We start from the raw sequence: 23,831 nt of genomic DNA, 5'->3' as shown, positions 1-23,831 counted from the left end.
CAAAAACTATTTAATGGCAATAAAACCTCTACTGCAGCTACAGCTGCGACACATAAAAAACATCAATAATAACCTCATACAATTGAAATATTATTTAGGAATATAGCCATATTTTACTCACCAAAATCCATCCTCCTTCCTTTCCTCCTTCTTTTCTATCGCCATCGAAGCTAATGCTGAAAGTCGAGCCTGTCCTGTCATATTTCTGGCATACGTTTTTATTCCATTTAGTGCTGAAAATGTTCCTTCCCAGGCTTGCTTCGTAGTTCGAAAGGAAGCTGACAGACAATTTGGAATTATTTAATAAGTATTCATAGACAAAACATCATTAACATCAGTCTATGATTAGATATTTTTTTAGGCCAGCAGAGAAGGCCTTGCAGGCCCTGATGGTCCACCACTGGAAAATACGGTACATCACCCGTGTCAAAGTGGCGGCCCGGGGGCCAAATCTGGCCCGGCGCATCATTTTGTGTGGCCCGGGAAAGTAAATCACGAGTGCCGACGTTCTGTTATAGGATCAAATTAAAATGAAGTGTATAGATGTATATTAAATTTCCTGATTTTCCCCCTTTTAAATCAATAATTGTAATTTTTAATCAGTTTTTTCTGTGTTTTTAGTTCAAAAATCATTTTGTAAAATCTAAAAATATATATAAAAAAGCTAAAATAAACATTGTTTTAGATCTATAAAAAAACTGAATATTCAGGGCTTTTAATCCAGTTCTTTTAATCCATTTATTTAAAAAACCTAAATATGATATCTAACGTGAAATCAAGTTGACGTTAAAGCGGCCCGCGAACCAACCCGAGTCTGACACCCTTGCGGTACATGGTTGACAAATAAAAAGTAATGCGAGCTGAACAAATTAAAGTCTTTGAATTCAGTCTACAACTAAACTGCTTTTCTTAACTAAAAACTGGCTAAAGTAAACATTTAGCAATTTCAAACTAGCACATAAATTGTTGTTGTTGGGTGGTCAACATGGATCCGTATAATCGCCAAACGGTACAAAAAAAAGTGATTTGACTTTAGGCTGAGAGCAAATTAATAGCAATTCAAGCCCTACAGTTTTATTGAACTGCCCATTGTGCTCTTGCTTTGCCCACATTCTCATGCCCATCGGGTCAGTCAGGTTAACAGCCACAGAGGAAGGAGGGGCCGGGTGACATTATCTCACGTCTGGCCTTCTGTAACCCCGTGGTCCACATTAGCAAGCCAAAGAAAGAGCAGAGAAGTATATATACTACAAGCGTTTGATGAGCGACGAGGCAATAAATTCATTAATCATCATTATATGCCTCATCAAACCCTTTGCCAGCCTCTCCATGGGAGTTACACAAATTAACCAGCGAGAAAGCAGTCACTTCAGAGGAGCCCGGGTAAGTGCTTTTTGATTGCTTTCTTCGACAATGCTTCCCGTGACAAGCTCATAAATCACACCTTTCTATACTTAAAAGTGCGTTTACTGTGAACGCCAAACACACTCATACTCAAAAAGAGGGGCAGAGTTTTTTTTTCATTTTTTACTAGAGTTCAGTCTCTCATCGATTTGTTGTGGATTCTTCCTCACTGCATCACTAAAGAGGCCAGGGTCAAAAAGCCCATGGAGAAGAATGAACTATTCTTTCTGGGAATAAACTTGTTTGACTCAGCTTGTTATCAATAGCGGCCTTTTAAAGCATATTTTAATTATGCAAGGCTTTAATTGGAATAGAGGCCTTCCTTAATGACCGAGGGCACTGCCACTTGAAATCCTTTAAAAAAAGGACATGTTCGATTAAGTTAACATGATTACCATGTGTCACATTGCTGACCAAAAACAGTGACTTGACTGCTCATAGGTTGTTCCTGGCACGCCTACCAAGGACTGTTAACTCGAACCATAACTTTGAAGGCTATCCCAACGTGTGCGGTCGATTGGTCGCCGGTCTTTTGGTCACCCCGACCGCGACAACGGGCGACCAAAAGACCGACGACCAAAAGACCGACGACCAAAAGACCGGCGACAAAACAACACGGTCTACGCATCAATAAAAGCCAACAATGGCCATGAGCAGTTTCACTGAGCCGACGTGTGAGTGTATAAGAGTTTGTATGTACATGCGTTGTCCCTTTAAGAAGCTACATCAGTCAGGGTCTTAACAAGTTCTCCAACAAAAAACAATAAAAGTCCAGGAAATTTGGAGCTTTTCTTTAGCCTAATAATTACTAGGGCATTAAGTATAACTAAATAGTAATTCGCAGTTTGTATTTAGGGAATTTGAGCGACGATTTAAATGGTAATTATCACTTACCTTCCAGGCGACCAAAAGACCGGCAACCAATCGACCATGTACCCTATCCCAAAGCCATGAAAACCAAAAATGTAGTGAAATAGAACATTTTCATGAAATAATGACACAAATCATTTTTGTTGATACAGCATATACCCTACGATTAACAAAGGATCCATTTATTCAGCCTCTATCGCCAAGATTTCCCAATGAGGAGCCATCCTGACAGGTGAAGCTTACCTACTGCAGTGATTGCATCCTACGATCCAGATGGCCTTTCCATGCAAGACCAACAAATTAGCCATCAGACCAGAAATGGCTCCTTATATTGAAATAAGGAGGTCAATATATTTGCTTCGCCGTGAGTCTCCTTCCAAGCTCCTCAGTGTGTCGGATGGATGGAAGCATTCATTTGCAAAAGGCGGAATGGTAGAACGGATGATTGGTTGCGAGTTAAAGGAGGTCTTTATCTGTTTACAGCCACTCTCTGATGAGATTACCTATTGGCTGAAGCACAGATTGTTAATTGAGGTGTGGCGAGCCAACACACTCCCACTGGCTTGTATCTACGGTTTTTGAAGTATGGTGGAACGACCACTTACATTTTCTTTAGTAATCATCTGGGGCAGCAACAGAAGTCAGACATCTGAAGATATCTTATTTCAAGTTGGCTTCGTATATTCAATGGAATTTCCAGAATTCATTTTTCAATCCAATTTTACCAACATTTCCCCCCATAGGAGATTTAAAACTGTAAATAATGAATCCAACTGTTGCCATTAAAAAAAGAAACAGCACTGGTTATTTTAGGCAATGTGCTTATTCAAACCTAAAACTTACTGTTAAAGCTGATTTTCTGTCCCTAAACACCCTATCTAAATGAACAACATTTTTGAAAGACATTATTGCAACTTTTCATGTCTTTTAATGCAAATATTGTGGTTCTGAATGATCTTATTAATCAAGATAGTAGTGGGAATATAAAAGACTTTCTGAAATAATCACTTAGCAGAAAAGAAATAACGGATAGTGATGCTTTTGTTGATTAAATAGCATATAAGTGACATCACCTGACAGCACATTACTAAATTGCCATTGGGACACCATTACACTTAGGGGGCTGCTAGATGCCTACTTGTATGGTTCCCTCCCCTCATTGCATGTGAGTGAAGAACTGGCCTGGCCCAAAGGGGGTCCAAATATACCCCCCACCCCCCTCCTCATGAACACACACCTCCAGAGAGCAGATCATCTCCCAAAATAACTTTAAAAAGAAGGGAGTTTAAAAAAGAACGAAAGGCGTTACCGTGTTTATCTCCATCTTGGGAGCTGATCCAATTTCAAAATTGGTCTTTTGCATCCATCAGGCCAATCTGAGGGGAAGTACAGAGAGAGACGATCCATTGTGGTCTACAATGTGGCTGCCTAAGAAGCCTGCACTTCAGTACGTGTGTGTGTGTTTGTGTCAGGCTTTATTACAGCGGTCATTAGGACTCATATCTGCACACTAATGTCGAGCAGATGTTGAGAAGAAAGGGATCATTTGAAAAGGGCAAATGTAAATAAACATCCCTCCCTCGCTCGACTCCCTCCGAAGGGGGTTGAAGGAAAACACTTCATCAATCTCCATCACCGCTGTTAATATTGTCACTTTTGGTTCTCTTTTCAATGGTCTTGTTAATGTTTTCCTCACAATTTAATTACGTATGTTTAATTTTTTTATTTGCTGAGAATTGCGTTTTTTTCATTATTCATTCTAAAATATGAAGCACCACTAAAATAAAATGAAGTAATTTTCAAAATATGTTTCAACCTGCAAAAAGACCTACATGTGATTGCTCATTTTTAAGATAACTCAACTAAATATGAATTTTAAAAAAGATATTGCTCCGAAATTAATTATGAAATTTGACACTCATTAATCTACATAACCGGAAATGGGTATAATAGTAATCTAGCAGTATCAATTAAAATATTGGGTGCATGTTTTATTCTAGCCTACCACGTCCAGACTATTTTTTATATATTTTAAAAAATCGGTGTGATATTTTGTGATTTTTTAATTATTTACTTTGGTGACTGAGTAGGCAAAAGATTGGAATAATTACCTTATTGAGTTGGAATATACATTTTTGTCATGTTGCTGTCAGACGCCCAGTATATAATATTATAAAATAATTAGTGACAAAAAAATAAATGTTATAAAGTTGACCAAACTACAAAAATATAAGTTCTTAATAATTCCCACACTCTCAAAACATATAGTTTTTCACATTTAAAGTCACAATTGTGTCAAATGAAATGTAAAATAGACATTCCTAAGTTTTGTTATGATGGTAAATAGGTCATACATTTCCTTTTGGTTTCAACTTCAACAGTTCATGTGAAAAGCTTGTCACAAGTGGAACAATTTATTCCCCTTTTTTTCTTGCTGTCCATTCACCTGCCAACTATTTTACAAAATATCGTCCTTGCAGTTCAGTTATTATTATTATCCAACGTAGATAAAACAATAATTATGCTTAAAAAAACAATTGTTGTTCAATTGAGTACATACCTGTGGATTATGGCATTGATCTCTTCCTGATCCTCCTACTTCAGGTCCTCTTCTAGGGCAGGGCATGGACCCCCGCGTCGGTGCCAACGTGTCCACTGAATACACCCCCTAAAGATGTTGATGTATGTGCACTAATGTGTGTCATGATGGTAATAATCCAGATATCTAAAAAAGCAGCTTCAATTACTCACCACTGCAACTAAATCTGTCAATTTTTGCAACCTCAAGACACCTTTGGCCTCTTCTAGGACTTCATAGTTCATCACTCTCAGTTAATGTTTTTTTCCCCCTTCTTCTCCTTCTTCCTCCTCATACAAATGTTTTATTTATGTAGGGGGAGGTCACTTAAAACATCTCGCTGCAGAAAATTACACGTGTAATCTCTCCCTAGAGGAGCTCTCTCGGCAGAAATAAGAAAAACAGTCGGTGAAGCGAGTCAGCGAGCACGAGAGAATATGGCGAAAAAATATAAAGTGCTAAATCACTCTCTCCCCTGCCGCCACCTTATCTGAGGTGGCTTTGCGGCGTGTCCGAGAGGCTTTTTTTCGAAGCCATACTTAACATGGCCACACTTTACCCTGACATGTTTATTTTTTTCTCCCCCAGCCGGGTGTGTATAACAGAGGTTAAATTATTGATATTAGAAGTGGAGTTATTTCGAATGAGGAGTTTGCAAAATCTGGCTGGCATTCCTCGGTTTCTGTGTGGACCTTTTACAAAGATTTGACATTTTCCAAGAAGGTAATTAAAAGATGATGAGTTCAGTAGTGTTTAGCACAGTTTCGACTCTCAGTTCCATACTTGGTGGAATTTGCATGCTTGAGTAGTTGGTCACCAGTTGCTCTCACATTCTAAAAATATGTTGTGATTAATTGAACACATTGAAATGACTGTTCTTGTTTGTGTAAGTCATTATTACTATTATTTTTTTTCTATGATTGGCTTGCAACTTTTCCAGACTGACCCTTAGGGAAGAGAAGATCTATTAAAATATAATGGCATGATTCAAACCTTTTTGATGAATACAAAGTATAAAAATAGGGAGAGTTCAGTTTGGGTTGAATTAAAGTTTTTGTTTTACATTCCAGAATTTGCATGTCCTTCTTGTGATTGTCTTTTTTTTTCCTCGGGGTGTTTTGTCTACTCTATATGTGTATGCGTACTGAAATTAACTAGTGACCAGTCCAAGGCGTATATTTGTCACCCCAAAGTCAGTTGGGGTACCATATACTCCTAATATGGACAAATTATACCAAAATTTAAATGGTGGCACTGTTATACAGTGTACTTAATTCACCTTGTCCTTTTTCATAACGCAAGAGGAACAGGAACTGCATCGAAAGAAAACTAAATTTCCAGGAATAAAAGTCTTTCAACACTGTTTCATTCTTCATTTGGCAAGACTGGTGTCAATGAGTAAGGCTTTTGTCATTTAGTCTGCATTTGCTTCAGTTTGTATGTTTTCATTTTGTTGTTATTTTATAGAAACGTTCAACAGGTTCTGTGATTGCCAGGACTCGGTTTTGGGTTCAATAGGCTAAGGAAGCATGTTTCGTGATTCCAAGTCAAACCTGATTCCTCACAGACCCTCTCAGTAAGGCAGCTCTATGAAATTGACTGACTAATGTATCTATTTTGTAAACATTTCTCATTAGTATAATTAGTGAGCTAAACACAGTCGAAGTAGATTTTTTTGCCAATAGGATCGGGGTTCAACTAGGACGGGTCGTCCATCAATGACAAACAAAGATTTACACGTTCCCTCATAACCGAACATCCCTATTTTTGGAAAGAGGGCGTAACATCTATGAAAACAAATTGGGGGGCGCAGCTGAGCTTGGAACAAATGCACACACAAAAACATAACAAAAATGGCGAGTTCGACATATATTTTCTCAATTTTGACCTGTCAATCATTTCCTGACTGCTGTTGACAAGCGGTTAATTTGAACTAAAAAAAATCAATACTTTTGATATTTTGGGAAATTTGAAGATGTTAACTCATTTCAACAGGTTGCCTTTTAGGGAATGAAATCCATTATTTCTAGCACAAAGATAATTACAGTTGCTAAAAAAAAGACCAAAAGCTATTAGTAGTCAACATTTAACAATGATTATTATGGATTCCCACTTTCTTTTTCATTGTCGGTTTCGACTCATTTACTATTATTACCTTTCATTTCAAGCGACTATATGAATTTTTGTTTGTGTGTCAAATGATTACGCTTTATGTACACTCACTATTAAATCCTCACACAGAGAGGAGAAGGGACATTCGCGAAGAAAAATGTGAAAATAATAATAATAAGGTGAGTTGCTCTAAATCCCCTGTGACACATTTGGAGTCTTCTGTGATGTGTGCAGTACACACACATGCGAACCAGCCCATTTGACACATAAACGTCAGGGTGTCTTCCCTGCCCCTCTCATCATGTGATTTACACCAAACTGCTGAGAAACCCCACCAGAACATTTTTTTTGTCACCAAAAAAATGAAATGGCAGCACCAGCTCCTCCCTAATAAGAATAATGGTAATGAAGACCATAATCATAACAATAATGGTCATAAATTGTGACGTGGAGTAGTTAACTCCCCCGGGAATCAGCGTAAGAATACACACATCATTATGGATTGCTGTGCGGGTGTGTGCCATCCTGTCACACTTGAAACGCCCGGAGGGGAATTTTAATAAAATAAAGATTAATAATGAAAAACAATCAGGGCTGTATCCTTTGAATATTTACTAACTAGACATATTTATGAACGTGCACTTTCAAGGCCTTGCTGTTGAGGATGTTTGGCCTGCATGCACATGTTGCAACCAAAAAGAGGAATTAATAGGTTTTATTAATAACTTCATAATGGGGCTTTTTGAATTTTATTTTGTAATTTGAATGCTTTTTTTGTGATGGTGGCGGTGACAGATCTATGGGGAAATGGCCAAACGAATGATATATTGTTATCATAATTAAAATCCGTAGTTCTTAAAAATTATTTTTGCAAATCTGTCGTAATCCATTTCTTAATCATAATCTTGTGAGAGATTAACTCAATGAGCATCTGCAGGTTTTACATGTTTAAGTGTGTATTGCTTTTTCTGTGGCTTTTTGGGGGGTGACACATCACACAAGGTGAATTATGGTAGCACACACATTTTAAATAGCGAAGCCTAAAATTGACATAATATTTATATTCATATTTTAATAAGAGTATTTTAAAATAAAAATCAAGTTAAAAATGTCCAAAACATCTTCCAATCTACTTTTTTCAAATCTCAAATATATATTTTGGTTGGAAATCAGTGTATATAGAAAGTAAACTATATTGTCAGAGATAATTATTCATTTATAATGATAAATAAAAACAATAAAAAGCATGAAGATGAATTAGAAGAATATTAATATAGTAAAATACATTTTTTGACAGTTAAAGATTTCTAACATTTGAAAACTAATCATAAAAATTTATTTCTTAATTGGGTCTGACTGATTAAAATCCTCTATTTAAACTCAACACTGTTATTGTTATTATGATAATCCTTCATTTGTATGCCCCCTAATTTCATAATAAAGACCCCCAAACCAGTGGGGCCTCCTGTTGTGAAATCAGGAGCAAGTGTGACACCTACCTGCAGAAAAAGGAAGAGTTTCCACGCCACGCGTGACAGACACGCACCCCCTTACTCGTGTGTGCGTGTGTGCATGTGTGTGTGTGTGCGTATGCGTGCGTGTGTCCAAACACCCATTAAAAATAGCGAGTGTGTCCCTCGCCTTACATTAATGGAGCCACTATGTTTTGAATGTAGGGGCTCTCTCTTTTTTCTCTTTTTTTAAGCATGAGTGTCCCTTTGCAATAGTAATGAGGTCTAAATTCGACATAAAATCGAGCTCATTACCTCGGTCAAACACCTGATTGCACCGCGTAAAACACGCCAGGTAATTGGTTTTAAACGGCATATTATTGCGGAAACTTTTAATAAGAAGGGAATAGATTTTGCAGGATTTCATTCCAGTTTATGGACTAAATGAAACTATTTAAATTTTTGATGTTCGTCATTTTTTGGGGATGTTTCTAATTGTATTACTCACACATTTTTAGTTTTTTATATATAGAAACACACTGCCACCCACAAACGAACCGCTGCACAAATATATTTATATATTTTTCCTCTGTCCATAATTTACTTCAAAGATATCGTGTTGTCCATTTTCTTAAATACAAAAAAATGCTACATTAAATATACATGTTTAATACAAATAACTTCGGCTGGAGCCTTTTAAGACCATTCTCCTTATACACTCGTTGCAAAAAACTAAACATTTTTCTCTCTCCTATGAATGGGGGAGAATATACTGTTGAAGTGATGGATTTTTTTCCCTTTCTTTTTGTAAATAAATTAGAAAAAAAGTCTTTTTTTGTGTCTGAACGGTTAAATGTTTGACATACCTTTCTTCAGTTCATAAGGGGTGTCTTTACAAAGCTCTACCTGCGTTTGGCCTCTCACTCGGTGGCTTTCCCTCACCAAAGCCTCGGCTCTAGTTAACACAGTCTGGTTTAATCCATTGAAGTGCGCCGTGGAGGAGGGGGTGCTGCTGGGACCCGAGCCGTGGAGATGTCCGAAAGTGCTCCCGTGGTAGTTCGTGTAGCCCGGGTAGAAGGGCGACGCATAATAGAGGGGCCGCGAGAGCACACCGGGGGAGGACCGGGAAGGAGAGGCCGACGCAGGACCCATGACAACCGGGCAAGGCTGCTGCTCACACCGCTGCGCAGGCGGCGTCTCCCCGCTGTTTTTACAGCGATCCGACGAGGTGGCGATCTCCGCCAGCGACCACAGTTTAGGTTTGGGGGCCGAAGGGGGTGAGTGGATGACGGAGGTGGGCGCGTGGCTCAGGTCCGACGACGGAGCCCCTGCCGAGCGTGGGGACGACGTGGTGGGCTTGCCGCCGCAGGCCGATGAGGAAGAATCCAACAACAAGTCCCTAGTCCGTTCCTGGGAGTCCTCTGGGTCTTTGGACTCGGAATCGCTGAGGATGGGGTCCACGTCCTTGGGGTGTAGGGGGTCCTCCTTGAAGCGATCACAACCCACGTCCACGGGGTGCAGCGCTTTGGCATCTGCGTATGCAAATAACATGTTGAGATGCATTTTTGCATAATTTGGATATACGAGTCAAGCGATGTTTTAAAAAAAATAATGATAATAAATAACTTCGAATTATTCCAAACCAATGCATGATATTTCCTTTTCATTTTAGTTGGCCTTTTGGAGATAAATGGCGTGCAAAACACTTTGCATGAGCAGCGGTTTCATCCACTGGCAAGTCAAACGAGGGCAGTTCAAGGTGATTATTATTTAAAGCGATTGTCCCATTATAAATAATACACCGCCATTAAGCAGCAATCAATTTTGCACCCTGAGTGGAAACGACTGGGATGAAAAATTGATGTTTTTTTTTTCTTTCTCCCCCTTCCCCTCTCCCTCTTTTCCCCCCTCTGCATGCGCACCACCGACCTGCTTCAGCATCCGATGATTCTTGGGTCTGCTCTCCGGCGGGTTTAAAGTTATTATTATTATTATTAGTGGTCAGATCGTCATCGTCGTTCTTCTCTAGATCGATATTCTCGTCCTCCTCCTCATCCTCGCTGCGGTTGCGTGGCGTCCACGTCATCTTGTTCTCCTTCTTCAGCCTCCGACGGGCGTTGGCGAACCAGGTGGAGACCTGGGTCAGGGTCATCTTGGTGATGATAGCCAGCATGATCTTCTCGCCTTTGGTCGGGTACGGGTTCTTGCGATGCTCGTTGAGCCAAGCTTTGAGCGTGGCCGTGGCGTCCCGCGTGGCGTTCTTGCGATAGGCCGGGTCGCCGTACGGGTACGAGCCCAGCGGCGCCGCGTACGGGTGGTACCCGATAGAACCAGCCATGCCCGAGGAGTGCTCGTAGGGGGAACTCTGGGAGGCGCAATGCAAAAATAGTCAGAAAAAGAACTAATTTCAACGACTCCATCTGATATTCCTTCATTTTATTTTCAACCAAAAAAAAGCAAGCATGGTCATTCCAATATAAAGCCAACAATAAACAGGCCCACATGCTCTTTGATCACCCTCCCCTTAAAGTAAGGAATTTAAAAAAAACGAAAATATTACATTATCATCGGAAAATATTTTTTTAATCAAGAAAAAAAACGATCAAATAACTATTGATGGCAGCAAAGCATGCACTCATTCAAACACACACACACATGATATACACACTTTTAGGAGACAACTTTCCTACACAGCGTGAATCCATCATTCCCAAAAGCATTTTTTAAAAAGGTGTATTTTTTTTTGCACTCACCACGTAGGAGAAGGTGGCCGCCGCAGCCGCCGCCGCTTCCGCACCGTACGGCAAATGGTGCGAGCTATAGCCGGGCGAGGCGCCACTGAAGGCGGCCGCGGCTGCCGCGGCGGCGACGGCCGCGGTGGAGGCGCTGGTGGATCCCGCGTAGGGTGCGAACGCGGAGCCAGAAGACGACCGGCCGAGCTCCTCCGTCCTGGGTCCCGAGATGACGCTGGTGCCGTAAGCTGCCGGGCACGAGTAGAGGGCCAGGGAGGCGGATGGCTGGTACAAGTAGCCCTGAGGGTACGCCATAGCTACGGGAACTTTAACACTGTCTCCCCTCCACTTTTTTTTCGTTTTTTTGTTGGCGTTTTCCCCTTGCTTGTTTTCTCCGCCTCAGCCTCAGCCTCTCATGGGCGCATAGAGACAGCCGTGTGTGGAGACCTGCAGCCTCCTCCTCCTCCCCCCCAAATTAAGAATCGTTTCTTTCTCCAGTTGTTGTTGTTGTTATTGTTGTTTTTTTCTTGGGGAAAGTTGCAGCTCCTCTCTCGTAGTGTCCCCGTGACTATTTTGATTTCAGCCGTCAAGCAGACTTTTTAGGGGGGCTTTGCCTGCCCTGCATGGGAAAATCGAGTCGCGTATGCCAAGATGCTAAGTTGGAAATTGAGGAGCCTATACTTCGCTTCGCAGCACGCTCCTCCTCTCTGTCCTCCTACTCCCTCCTTCTCTTTAGGGGTGTAGTCACTGCAAAGTGGAGAGTTCTCTCTCTCTCACTCTCATGCATTCTCTCTCTCTTTCTCTGTCTCCCCCCCCCCCCTTCTCCCTCTCTCTCTCCCCCTCTCTCTCTCACTCTCATGCATTCTCTCTCTCTCTTTCTCTATCTCCCCCCCCCTCTCTCTCCCTCTCCGTCTCTTTCCCTCTCTCACTATCTCTCTCACTCTCGCTCTCTCTCACATTCTCTCTCTCTCTCTCGTTCTTTCTCTCATTCTCTCTCACTCTCTCTCACGCCAGCTCTCTAACTCTCTCTCGTTCTTTCTCTCATTCTCTCTCGCTCTCTCACACCAGCTCTCTAACTCTCTCTCACATTCTCTCTCTAACTCTCTCTCTTTCTCTCACATTCTCTCTCTCTAACCCTCTCTCTCTCACCCACTCTTACTTCCTCTCTCACACACACACTCACACACTCTCCCTCTCTCGTGTCTCCTCATCTCGCGCCTAACTAACATTCTTTCATTTCTCTCATATTTATATATATATTTATTGGTCTTCACCCGCTCCCTCCCCAAGTGGAACAATGCAGAGGCTCATTTCGGAAGACGACATCACTCCAGTCCTGTCAACTTTTTGTTCCCCTTCTTGTATGTATTTTGCACCTCTATTCACCTGCTTTCAAGACAGATCCAAAGCCAGGATTTTACTTTTATTGTTCTCTATCATTTGCTTCCCCTTCCTTATCTTTTTCGATTTTATACTTTCAGTTAATTTTTGAGCCAATAGAAAAGGGACATATTAGAATGACAATCTGCAATGGGGCGTTTCATCCATCCATCAATCCATTCAGGTGCATGATATATATATATTTTTAAAGAGCTTTAATAGGCACTGTTGACTTTCCAAGATGCAAGTCAAAGTTAAGGTGCATGTTAATTTGTGCGTGTCATTCATTGCAGTATCTGATTTAAAAAAAGGTAGAATCCATTATTTTCCCCTCTTTTATTTAAAAAAATGCATTACATGTGCTTGTATTTTTGTCCTCTACATGTTTCTCTAAGATATATTTGAATCTAAATGTTATTTTTCATCATTCTAATAGTTTTAAACCGCATTACATATGTCCAAATACTTCATTTTGGTTGAATTAACATTTTCACAATACCTTTTTTCATCAGTTTTTATTTTTGCACCTTCATTTTATTTACGTATACAGAAATGGAGTATTAAAATATATGTATCTTAATACTACATTCCAATAATTTGATTATTGTGGTTTTTCCATGGTGTATTAATCAAATTTCTCAATTTATGTTGTGTAAGGAACAATGTATTTTAACTGGTCATCATATAGTATTATTTTTAAAAGCAGTTGATTTTTCTCTCTGGTCGGATTTCTTTGCCGTGTGGTTCAAGTCTCTATTAAGCCGAAAGGGATCGCTGTAGGCGCTGCTAAAAAGTAAGTGCGCGCGCCTGGTTATCACGTGGTTGTGAAAGGGGGGGGGGGATATTTGCAGTGCAAAAAAAAACAAGGAAAAAAAGGGTGATGACGCTAAAACAGAAAGCACTCGAAGCAGCCTTTAAAAAAGAAAGAAAAGGAGCAGAGAGAGAGGAGTAAGAGAGGGCTAAACAAAGCGAATGGAGCTCCTAATGATCAGATGATGCTGAGCTGAGACCATTGGTGCACCCCACCAGAATGGAACATCTTAGTAACACTATGTTTGCATGAATGGTGATTAATAATCAAGCTGTGGCAACTGCAGGCACACAGGTGAGTGTTTCTTTATTTTGATTTTTTGGCATATCAATTTAATGAAGTGTGTTTTATTGATATTACTAGGAAAAATAAGTTTTTGAATTGCATTCAGAGTATATTATGAATGAGGATTTTTTTTTTTTGGGGGGGGGGGTTGTGCTGCACAAAAATGCTTCAAGTATTCATAGGATTTTGTCCTAAACCGATTAGTTGACACCAATTTTTCTTTGATGTATTAGCTGAGGGCTTTTTGCCACTTGGAAGCCAATTGAAATTCAAAACAGTCTCTGCATAGTCCCCCCTTAAACGCACCCCTCCCCCTCCAAAATAATGCTGGGGAAGGGGAGCATGGGGCACAATAACCCAAAATTGATCTGGTTTATATTTGAGATTGGATTCCGGATATTTTTATTATTATATTTATTCTTATTACTCTCATTAGATATTTCAAAAGCTAAAGGTCGGAAAGCTGTTATTTAAATATGTTATGCAAAACCAAGTACGGGTGGTCAACATAGGGAGCGTGGGCCATACAAGTTACAGCAGAATATGTAATGCATGTGGCACATCAATAAAAAAAATACATACATTAACCCAACTGGATTATATATTTTTTCGTGTTGCTAATATGGTAATTGTGTGACAGAAAATGCTGTTTTTATAAAAAAAATTGTGGTGGATATACTAACATTTTTTTAGGTTTATATAGATTTTTGCCTTTTTTGATTGATTTTTCTTTTTTTTAGTATATACTACATATATATATATATATATATATATATATATATATATATATATATACATACATATATATATACACATTTGTGGATTTCCTTGTCTCTGTTAATGTGAAATGGGCAAAAATTAACGTGAATCAATAAAGTTTATATGGATAAGTGTGTGACTGCAGTTAACATGAATTACAATGAAAAACTGTTACTTTCTAATCTTCTTTCCCTTTACTGACCTCAATGAAGATGTATGGCGTTCATCAGATGGCACCGCCCATTCTCATGGGGCTGAATGGCAGGCTGCTGGATGCACTAAGTGATGAAATGATGACCCCATTATGAGAAGCGGCTCCAAAATGAGGGGGTATCGGCCGAATATTGCAGAGCGCCGTCTTCCCTCTCCTCCCCCTGGCCTCCCTGCTGCACACATGATGATTGATTTGCTGAAGATGGATCACAGGAAGCAGCTATTGATTTTCTTCTCCCTGCCTTATAGTGTATTATGAAGAAAATACTTATTTACACTTGAGTCTTATCCCGACTTACTCAATATCCCCTTTTTCGGGAGGATAAAGAATATAATTGTCCTTGTTTAGTGACGTGATGGATGTCCTGTACTATTATGCTAGTAGGGACTCGAAAGCCGGGATAACTAAATGAATATTGATTGGTTATAATGAAGCTCATGTGTGAATGCAATTTTTTTTTGCCAGGGCCTTGAAGTCAGCATCCATACTTGATGAAACCACCATTACAGGGACAAAATACAGTGAAAATTCAAATAGGGGGCTATTTCAAAACAATTATTTTATAAGACTAAACTTGAATGAAGCGAATAACAATATTTAGGGTCCTACGGTGCAATAATAAATCACTGACTTAAATCTCCCAACAATCTTCGAAACAACTTTTTAGCATTCCTTTTTGGCAGCGTGTACAAAGAAGTAAATAAAACTATAATATGGTGCCACATAAAAATACAAAATACAACGCATTTGTAATGGTTTATGAATATATTACTGATTATATTTTAAAGCTAAAGTGTCTGGTTGAAGGCAAGTCAACATACTGCAACACAATATGAGAATAGGATTGAAGTATCCTAAAATGTGACAGCATATAATAATAATTGTTACAAAAACAGCCAAAGAAGGTACAAAGACTAAATGGTGAACTAAAATGAGGTTTTCCACAATGAATGGATGTGAAGTGATAGAAAATGTCAATATACTGATTTTTTTTAAGGGAAAACAAGTCCCCTTTTTCTATACTTTATTAACTCTCATAGAAGTGTGAAAAGAAAATATGTATTATAAAAAGGAGGAAAAAAAACTAACCTGATGTCTGACGCCAAGGACGAGAGTACCCAAGAGGTGAGTCTTACCACAATAAAACACATTTGTGGTCCATCTTCTTTTAACATTGTGGTAACCTGCATTGAGATAATGGAAAGTTTAATTTTCAGTTCCATTTATTATCACACTTGGAAGCATCACTAAAAAATATAATAACGCATAACATAACGTGGAATTGTGTAACTTTAACAAAAGACAGCATAGTACATCTTTTCTTGATGATTGCATGCTATGTGTCGGAACAATTTCGTTCAAATCAAAAGGACGAGCAAGACGCTAAGAACTATTGTCCTCTCAAAAAGCAGAGGAGCGTGCTGCCTGGCCTGCATATATGTATGTGAGGAATAATGGAATTTGACAAGGTTGGTGATAGATCACAGCCCAGGTAATGTAAACACATTAATCCCTTATGACTCACCCACGCTTACTCTTTCGCCTTCCCCACCCCGGCTCCCTCCCATGTCTTCTCCACTCTGTGCTCATCGTCATTTCTAAATGTGTTATTGGAGCACAAAACCAGAAGCAGCCTTAATCTGTCAACATGGCCTTTAATTGGACCACCGGAAGAAAAAAAACAGTGCCACTCCTAAGTGCACACATGCCATAAGAAGGAAGTTCATCCCACGAGAGCCGGGGAGGTGTAATTAAAAGTAGCTTTTAATAGGTTTGTAATGCAGAGCTGCCTTTAAGTAGAGGGCGTACATGTGAGGGGGCTTGTAAACGATACGTCGCCCGCCATCTGACACGAAGAGCCCTCCCTTCTATGACAGTCACCAAAAACAAAACTCCGAAACCATTCCCTCGTTCCATTTTTACTCTCCTGTTTTCCTTCACAACATTTGTCACTGTGGCCTTCAAGCTTTAAAAATTACGGCGTAGGATGAGTGTCAAAAGGAGATTTCAAGTATGAACGTCCTTTTTTAGACCAATCTAGTAGCTTTTATCCACCGAAGTGGTGTGCTGTTGCGATGTGCCTTTTGATTTTGTCACAATAGTCGATCAATCTGTCTTGTTTTCCAGATCATAAGTCAACGTAAACTTCTCGTCTTTCTTGGCTTTGCTTTTTTAACTGTAGGAAATCGCACCGCAACAATGTTTCCTGATAGGTAAATGTTTTGTAACTTAATGTTATTCTTAATTAAACTTTGTGTTTCGCAAAGTTTGCCTTTCCAGTGTATTACACACAGCACAACAGTCAAAACCTAAGATGATTTTTAAATAAAATAGCTGAGTGTAGGTTCCACTTGAAAACAAAAATGTTGAATATTATACTAGAGAACCATGAATAGGTGGGGCTTTACCAATTTAGCACTATCGCTTACTAAATCTTGCTTTTTTACCACCGCACATAGCGGAAATAAACCTAATTCAATTGTCTTTACAGGTAACCCGCTCAGCACGTTTATCTTTTATGTTATTCTCCATTTTATTTCCATTTATTTAACATTTCAATGCTCTGTGTGTTACTAGGTTTACTATAAACTGTAATCTCTGAAGGCTAATTGCGGGTGTAATTGAATATTTAAAAGTCAAACATGTCAGAATAACGTGAGTTGTGTTTGGACAAGGCGCAGATGTTCCTTTCAGATATTGCCAAGTCTTCCTCGAAAGAGTGAGGAATGTTTTCTTCTGACATCCAAAGCAGAAAATTCCCAACACCTGGTACATATCTAGAAGTATTTTAAGATATTTCTCTTCGCTCTTTGAGTCTGTTTCCACTCTGCTGTGCCACCCAAATATCCTAATCTCAAATACAATATGGCACTGAAAGTAGAACCCCTAGATAATTCTAACTAATTAGAGTTCTGAAATAAAAATAATTAAATGCCTTAAAAATCAATCAAAACGGCGAGTTCAAGTTCTTTTGTTCTAAATTTATCTTTAAGTTACTTCTAACATAGTTATTCATTATAGTTTTATTAAATGTGGGTTGAACCTCTTTATATGGTATCAATGAGAGTTGAAAATGTTGAGTTATCATGATTTTTTCACGCAGAAGCAATTAGTTGTTTTTACATCATTATGATTTGGAAGTCAAGCATTCTGTCGTGTTGAGACGAGGTCTCTGCTTTGGTTAATATATTTAGAAAGTACAATACACTTTACCTTCAAATCAAACGCTTCTTTTAAGTCCCCTGACTAATGTTGCTAGCCTATGTAATTATTGGCAGCCATTTCAAAGGTACTTCGCTCAAGAAAAACATAAAGAAAACTTCTCTCTGTTTTTGGGGGGGGGGGGTTGCTTGCCTGCTTTAATCAGGTGCATGCAATGTCGACGTGGATTTGGAACATCAAATAAACATCTGCTGAATGCATAAACCAATGTGTGTTTTTGTTCGGAAACCAAAATCAGTCTTATTCTTGTTCCCTATGTTCTCAATTTTACGTTTATCAATGTGTATGCAGTTATAAAGGGGTAAAAATGTTTTTAAAAATATATAACAATGTACAATCAGTCAGTTGAATTATTAACTGGTGAGTAAAATAGAAGTCTTCCTTCATTGTAAACTTCTGAACTGAAATATGTTTGTTCTATGTAAATACGTAATACCTAGGCTGGAGGACCAAGCAAGGCAAATTAATTTGTATTCAACAATTTGACAGAAGTGTATATAAAGTCATTTTAACTACATCAGAAAAATAATCCTATTACAAGTGAATTAAAATAAACTTCAATTATAAAAGGAATGAACTAAAACTCTTTAATTAGCAATAATACAGCGTTTTCAAACGGAATTCCTTCTTTAGTTGACAATTGCAATATATTATAATTTTTTTCAAAAAACCGTTGTCACGTGATAGTTTTTTAAAGGCTAAAATAATTAGTTCAAGCTGGAAAGACTGACTTTAAATTCTCATCTTTCGATGGCAGTGATGGTGCTACACGTCCAATCCATTTGGACACGGAGACCCTGGTATCGAATAACTGCTTACATATCTCGCGACATCAATGGCAGCCAATGAGTTAATAACAAAAATAAGTGTGGTGGACTATATGACTTTTAAATATTGCAATAGATAGCCCATAAAAACAGCTCCCACTATTTATGTTGACACATGCAACTCTTTCCCCCTTCTCTTGATGCAAATGCAATGGAGACGTTAGCAAAGCAAGGCAAGCGTGGCCCATAAAGCCTGCGAGCTGCAAACACTCCACACAGACAACTATCACTAATCACTCCCAGAGCAGTGCGGCGTGTAATTACTCCGCCAAACGTTTTTGCCTTTTCACAGCTTAGCACCGGGAGCCCTGACCCCCGCGCTTCCTCTTCTTTCCTCGCCACGCTACATGTGGAAGGGGAGGATGTCTACCCCACGCACCCTCCACCCACCCACTTTTCCACTCTTTTTTTCCCCCCTCACCAAAGGAGTGGGGCAAGCTGAGCTTCTTCTCAATATTTTAAGAGCTGTTGACATAAGGGTTAGGGACTCAACATGAGTAGTGGTAAGACAAAAATCGTGGTTCAATTTACACTGGATACAGGTAATAAACTATAAAAAAGATTTATAACTTTGTGTTATCCAGGTGTAGACACAAACAAAACTGCAAAGATATATTAAACACATTTCTAGTAATATACACCAGCTCGTTCCCTTTCATTAAAGAGGAACAGTTTGTTCCCTTTTACTAGAACAGTGCAAATAAACGGGAAATTGGTGGAGGTCTTTCGTCCTGTCTTTTTCTCAAATTAACAAAATAATAGACACAACAATCCCAAAAAATATTTGGTCAAATATAAGAGCTTAAATATCATCTTTTAAGAAATATGTGGTACCAACAATAACGTAAATAAGTGCAACACATTGTTGCTCTCTCTAATGTACGACTAAAGCTGTTGGTTTCCGAAACTATGATCATTTAGGACTGAACAAAAACAAACAAAAACATCTTAGGGTCTTTTTTAACGGAAACATAATAATAATAATAATAATAATCGGACATAGGCCATGTCGTCATTACCACAACACAAAAAGCCTACTTGTCATCACACGCAGAAACTGCGTGTGACGAAATTGATGGTGCTTCTCCATAAGCTACGTTTAATCGGCAAAAGACCTAAATAAGTGTAAGTTACGGACTTGTAATTTGTCATTCCGCTGTTGTGGATACAGGTCGCTTACCTCTCGATTACCGCGCACACTTACCTTGCTGTCTGCCACTTACCTTCCTTCAAGTCAGCCAGCAGGAGGCAGATCACCAACCAACCATCTATTCATATGCCGCAGAAGGGAATGTGTGGTATGTTAGCGCGAGTTTAGATGTCTGATGGATGTGGGGAAAAAACTGTCCTTAAGCCTATTTGTCCGAGCTTTGTGGGACCTATAGCGTCTGCCAGAGGGCAGCAGCTGGAACAGATTGTGACCAGGGTGGTAAGGGTCCCCTATGATGTTCTTGGCTCTGCTGAGGTAACGCGGGCTGGCAATGTCTTCAAGTGAGGGCAGAGAGCAGCCGACAATCCTCTGGGCAGTGTTAATCACTTTCTGCATGGCATAGTGGCAATTGTGCAGCGGATCGGCCTCATACTTTGCCAAAGCCATCATTTTTCGATTGAGGGGCTCCAAAACAAATCGATTTGACAGATGTACGACCCGAAAACGCTGTCAATTGTCTTGTCATTTTTTTGCATGCGCAGTTGCTGCTAATCCCTCTCCTTTTGTGTATCCTGCAACATTTGGTCAGATTGTTCTGTATTCCATAACAGAAATATGTTGTCAGTGGAGAACCGTTAAATTCCTGGGAAAATACAACATCTTTAATGGGGAAACATACATAGCGTGAGCAACTCAGACTTGTAAACACACCTGAAGCTGAGGGCTGTGCGTTCACGGGCACGTCTGCTCAGTTTCCCCCGCAACGGGATGCTTAATAATTGGCCTTGGCCGCCTTCGCTCAATGCTCGCTTAGCCACGCAGCTCTGTAGTTGCGTGGGCTAACAGACCCTCATCTCCTGGGAGTTCCCTTTTCTTCTGCCTCGCCTCGCCTCACACGCGCAACCCCTTCTTTGGCGGTTGTACGCATTGAATTTCCATAGCTTCTTTTAACCGCTTTTCGGATAAAATGTCCACTTTTAAAAGCTGATGCTGGGCAGGGATGATAATCGCCGGTGGGACAATGTTGAATGACTGAATTGATAAAAAAGGGCAAAGGGAGAAAAGTTTTGAATGTCTTTAGTGGCTCTTTCAGGACCCTCATCAAAACATATTATTTGTACATTTGTTTCTATAAATTTAGTATTTAGAAACAAGAATAAAAAACAACTCAAATGTCCTTCATTTACAGGTCTCGCAAGCAAATAACAGGTTTTCTGCTTCTACAATCATTGCCGAGACGTGAAACTTGAAATAAAAAAGAGTAAAAGGCGCATAAGGCAAGGGTGAAGAGAAGTGAATTGGGTGCTTTTGGCTTTGTGGAAACCCATTTTGAAGGTGCTTTGAAACCTTAGCCATCCGGGGATCAGAAATAGACTTATTGACTGCATCAGTTCTTAGAGCTCATGCACACATGACAGAGAAGGGGAGAGGGTTGGGGCTATATCTACAAGCAGTATGCTCATTAATTTTACATCAGAAAAAAAAATCACATTCTCCCGGCTGTTTTTAGTGTCACCAGGTCATGGTCTTGTTCTATAATAATTCCTTTCTTCTGTCGCCAGGTGCAGGACACGCAATTCCCCCATCTTCCTTCTCTCCTATTTACTCGTATTAGCCATGCGGCTGATCCCATCGCCTGTCTGCTCGTAAGATGACACCATGCAAATGTGCGGCGGAGTCGAGCGAGTGCCTTGGCAAGCAGGTAGGCTGCGGGAAGCGCCCGCATCCCATAATGACTATTAGTTGGATTTCACAGACTGCTTGTGATCTGTTGCAATGACAGGCGGAAGAACTTCAAGAAGGAGGGGGTGTGCCTGTACCCCTTTCTTAATAAGTCACATGTGAGTCACAAACAGAAAGGAAGAACAGGCACTCTGTGGAAGTTTTATATACATTTTATCCTTCAAAAAGTACCCACACATCCTTAAAAACATATATCGGCACACACATATATATATATATATATATATATATATATATATATATATATATATATATATATATATATATATATATATATATATATACACACATACACATATACATACATATACATACATATACATATATACATATATATACACATATATACACATATATATATACATATATATATATATACACATATATATGTTGCTTAACATCAATTTTCAATCTTTTTTTCTGTAAATTAAATATATATATACACATGCACAAATATGAAAAGTATTCAAATACAACGTATTACTGGTGAAATGACAGAGGCGGCCTGAAAATGACGTTTTTCAACGAGCTAAGAAGAAATATGTGGACCTAACAGAAAGTATGAGTCCATTTTGCCCTTGAAAAAATGCCCACACTTTTAATGACTAAAATTTGAGATTAGATTTGCCTCTTTATTTCTTCCGCTGATTGAGTTATGTCTTACTGAATGGAGGGCCTGTTTTCATATTCCGACTGGCCTCCTGGCACAATGGAAACGAACATTTTACAGCCGAAATGATCATTTCGGCATATTATGAACGCATAATATATCCTTATCTCTGCTTCACCTCCGAGTCATCTCAAACGTACTGTGGTGCTGTTCGTCGCTGTCGTACAAGTTCATTTAGATTGGTGCTACAGCGTTCAAAAGCGATCTTGTAAAAGCTTTTCACAAAGAGCCCTCCATTTTTTTTATCACTGATACAGTAATTTCACTTCATCAGTCACTTGTGACTAAAAATACATCAGGGATTAGCTCCATGGCCGAGGCAGCTTTGATAACATAATGGCAGCCGCTTGCAGTCATCTGATATGTGCCGAGTACACATGCAGTAATACAACGGGGCAGAGAGTGCGATCAGTCTCGTGAAAATGACGCGTCTTGCCTTTTTAATTCCTTTGTCGGAGCGTTTTACTAAGATGAAAACTCACACACCATCACACTCACACATTTCCACTCCACACAAATTAGCTCTGGTCCTTGAGGGCGAAATGACAAGAGGTTACTGGAAGACTATGTGTTTAATTAATTGAAAAAATGCTTAAATTGCTTTTACAGTTGTTATGGGGGCTACGGGTGGGGAAAAAAAAGCCAATCTGTGTTGCCAGCACCCCGTAATTAGCACCCGCGGGAATTAAATATTTAGTATTAGCCACGTTGCAGCGTTCGGGACATAAATTTCCTGTTTTAACCCGGAATAGCGAGATAGTCTGAAACGTGTGGAGTGTGTGTCTGGACAGCTGTTCAAAAGAGGGGAACGGCACCCCTTCACCACCCCCACGACGGCGTCCGGGGTCCTTCCGCATCACACGTGTAAGAGATATGGCAGTTGTACTCCCCAGGGCCGCAGCGTTACTCCTTACTATTTAGTTTTCTAATTAGGCTGAAGGCCTTCGTCCACGCCTGCCACCGCCACGGCAGCCGAAAGGGAATTTCCTCTCATACGTGTCAAAGGCAAAGAGAGGAGCCAAAGACGAGAAATTAGAAAGGAATGTGCGCTGAGAGGCTGTGGGAGCTTTTGTTTACTCCGACTTTAATTACATGTTTCCCCGATATAGTGACTTTGCTAGTGTTAACGATGTGTAACGGCCGAATGGCATAGTTTTGCGAACGCCATTTTTTTTAAAGCCGCACTGGTCAAGTGGACTTCTCAGAGACGTCAGCTGTTGGCTTTGTCAGCATCGGTTAGGTTACCCACTAATGAGACATAATAAGGGTTATCCCAACTTTGTAGGACCCTGATCTTTTGTGCACGCTCAGGGATTTAGGCACAAAGTTAAAGGGGAAGGTATGTTATTGGACTTAAACTCCTTTCCAAAGAGTGTTAAAAGTCATTAAAAGCTCTGGTTTCAACTTTAAACCTAAAAGAGGCACCAATGAAATAGACACCTTGCATTCGTCACCCAAGGGGGAGATGATAAACACTGCAGTTGGGTTAATATAGCATGAATCGCCTATTCAAAGAAACTTAGTATGAAAATTGACTTGTCTAGTAGTTGAAAAAAAAAATTTAAAAGCTACTCAGCAAAAAACAAAAAAAATGCAATTAACTGCCACCTATATAAAATATTC

At 39.6% G+C, this 23,831-nt stretch overlaps 1 protein-coding gene and 1 long non-coding RNA gene across 2 annotated transcripts; one reads left to right on the top strand and one right to left on the bottom strand.

Moving 5' to 3' along the window:
- Positions 1 to 8,970: 8,970 nt before the first annotated feature.
- On the bottom strand, positions 8,971 to 11,930 carry irx5a (iroquois homeobox 5a). The gene is made up of 3 exons (XM_077588184.1): positions 11,169 to 11,930; positions 10,345 to 10,780; positions 8,971 to 9,947 (listed from the first exon to the last, which is right to left on the bottom strand). Exons 1-3 carry the CDS (start codon positions 11,460 to 11,462, stop codon positions 9,265 to 9,267), a joined length of 1,413 nt encoding a protein of 470 aa, XP_077444310.1. The 5' UTR covers positions 11,463 to 11,930; the 3' UTR covers positions 8,971 to 9,264.
- A 391-nt stretch (positions 11,931 to 12,321) lies between these two features.
- On the top strand, positions 12,322 to 15,029 carry LOC144070705 (uncharacterized). Its single transcript, XR_013299439.1, has 2 exons — positions 12,322 to 13,632; positions 14,595 to 15,029. It is a non-coding gene; the product is annotated as an uncharacterized LOC144070705 (long non-coding RNA).
- The last annotated feature ends 8,802 nt before the right edge of the window (positions 15,030 to 23,831 follow it).

Source organism: Stigmatopora argus, chromosome 2 (assembly GCF_051989625.1).
Source record: "Stigmatopora argus isolate UIUO_Sarg chromosome 2, RoL_Sarg_1.0, whole genome shotgun sequence".
NCBI classification, from domain to species: Eukaryota; Metazoa; Chordata; class Actinopteri; order Syngnathiformes; family Syngnathidae; genus Stigmatopora; species Stigmatopora argus.
Note: the sequence above shows the minus strand (reverse complement) of the source record. Positions and strands in the feature narration are given on the sequence as shown.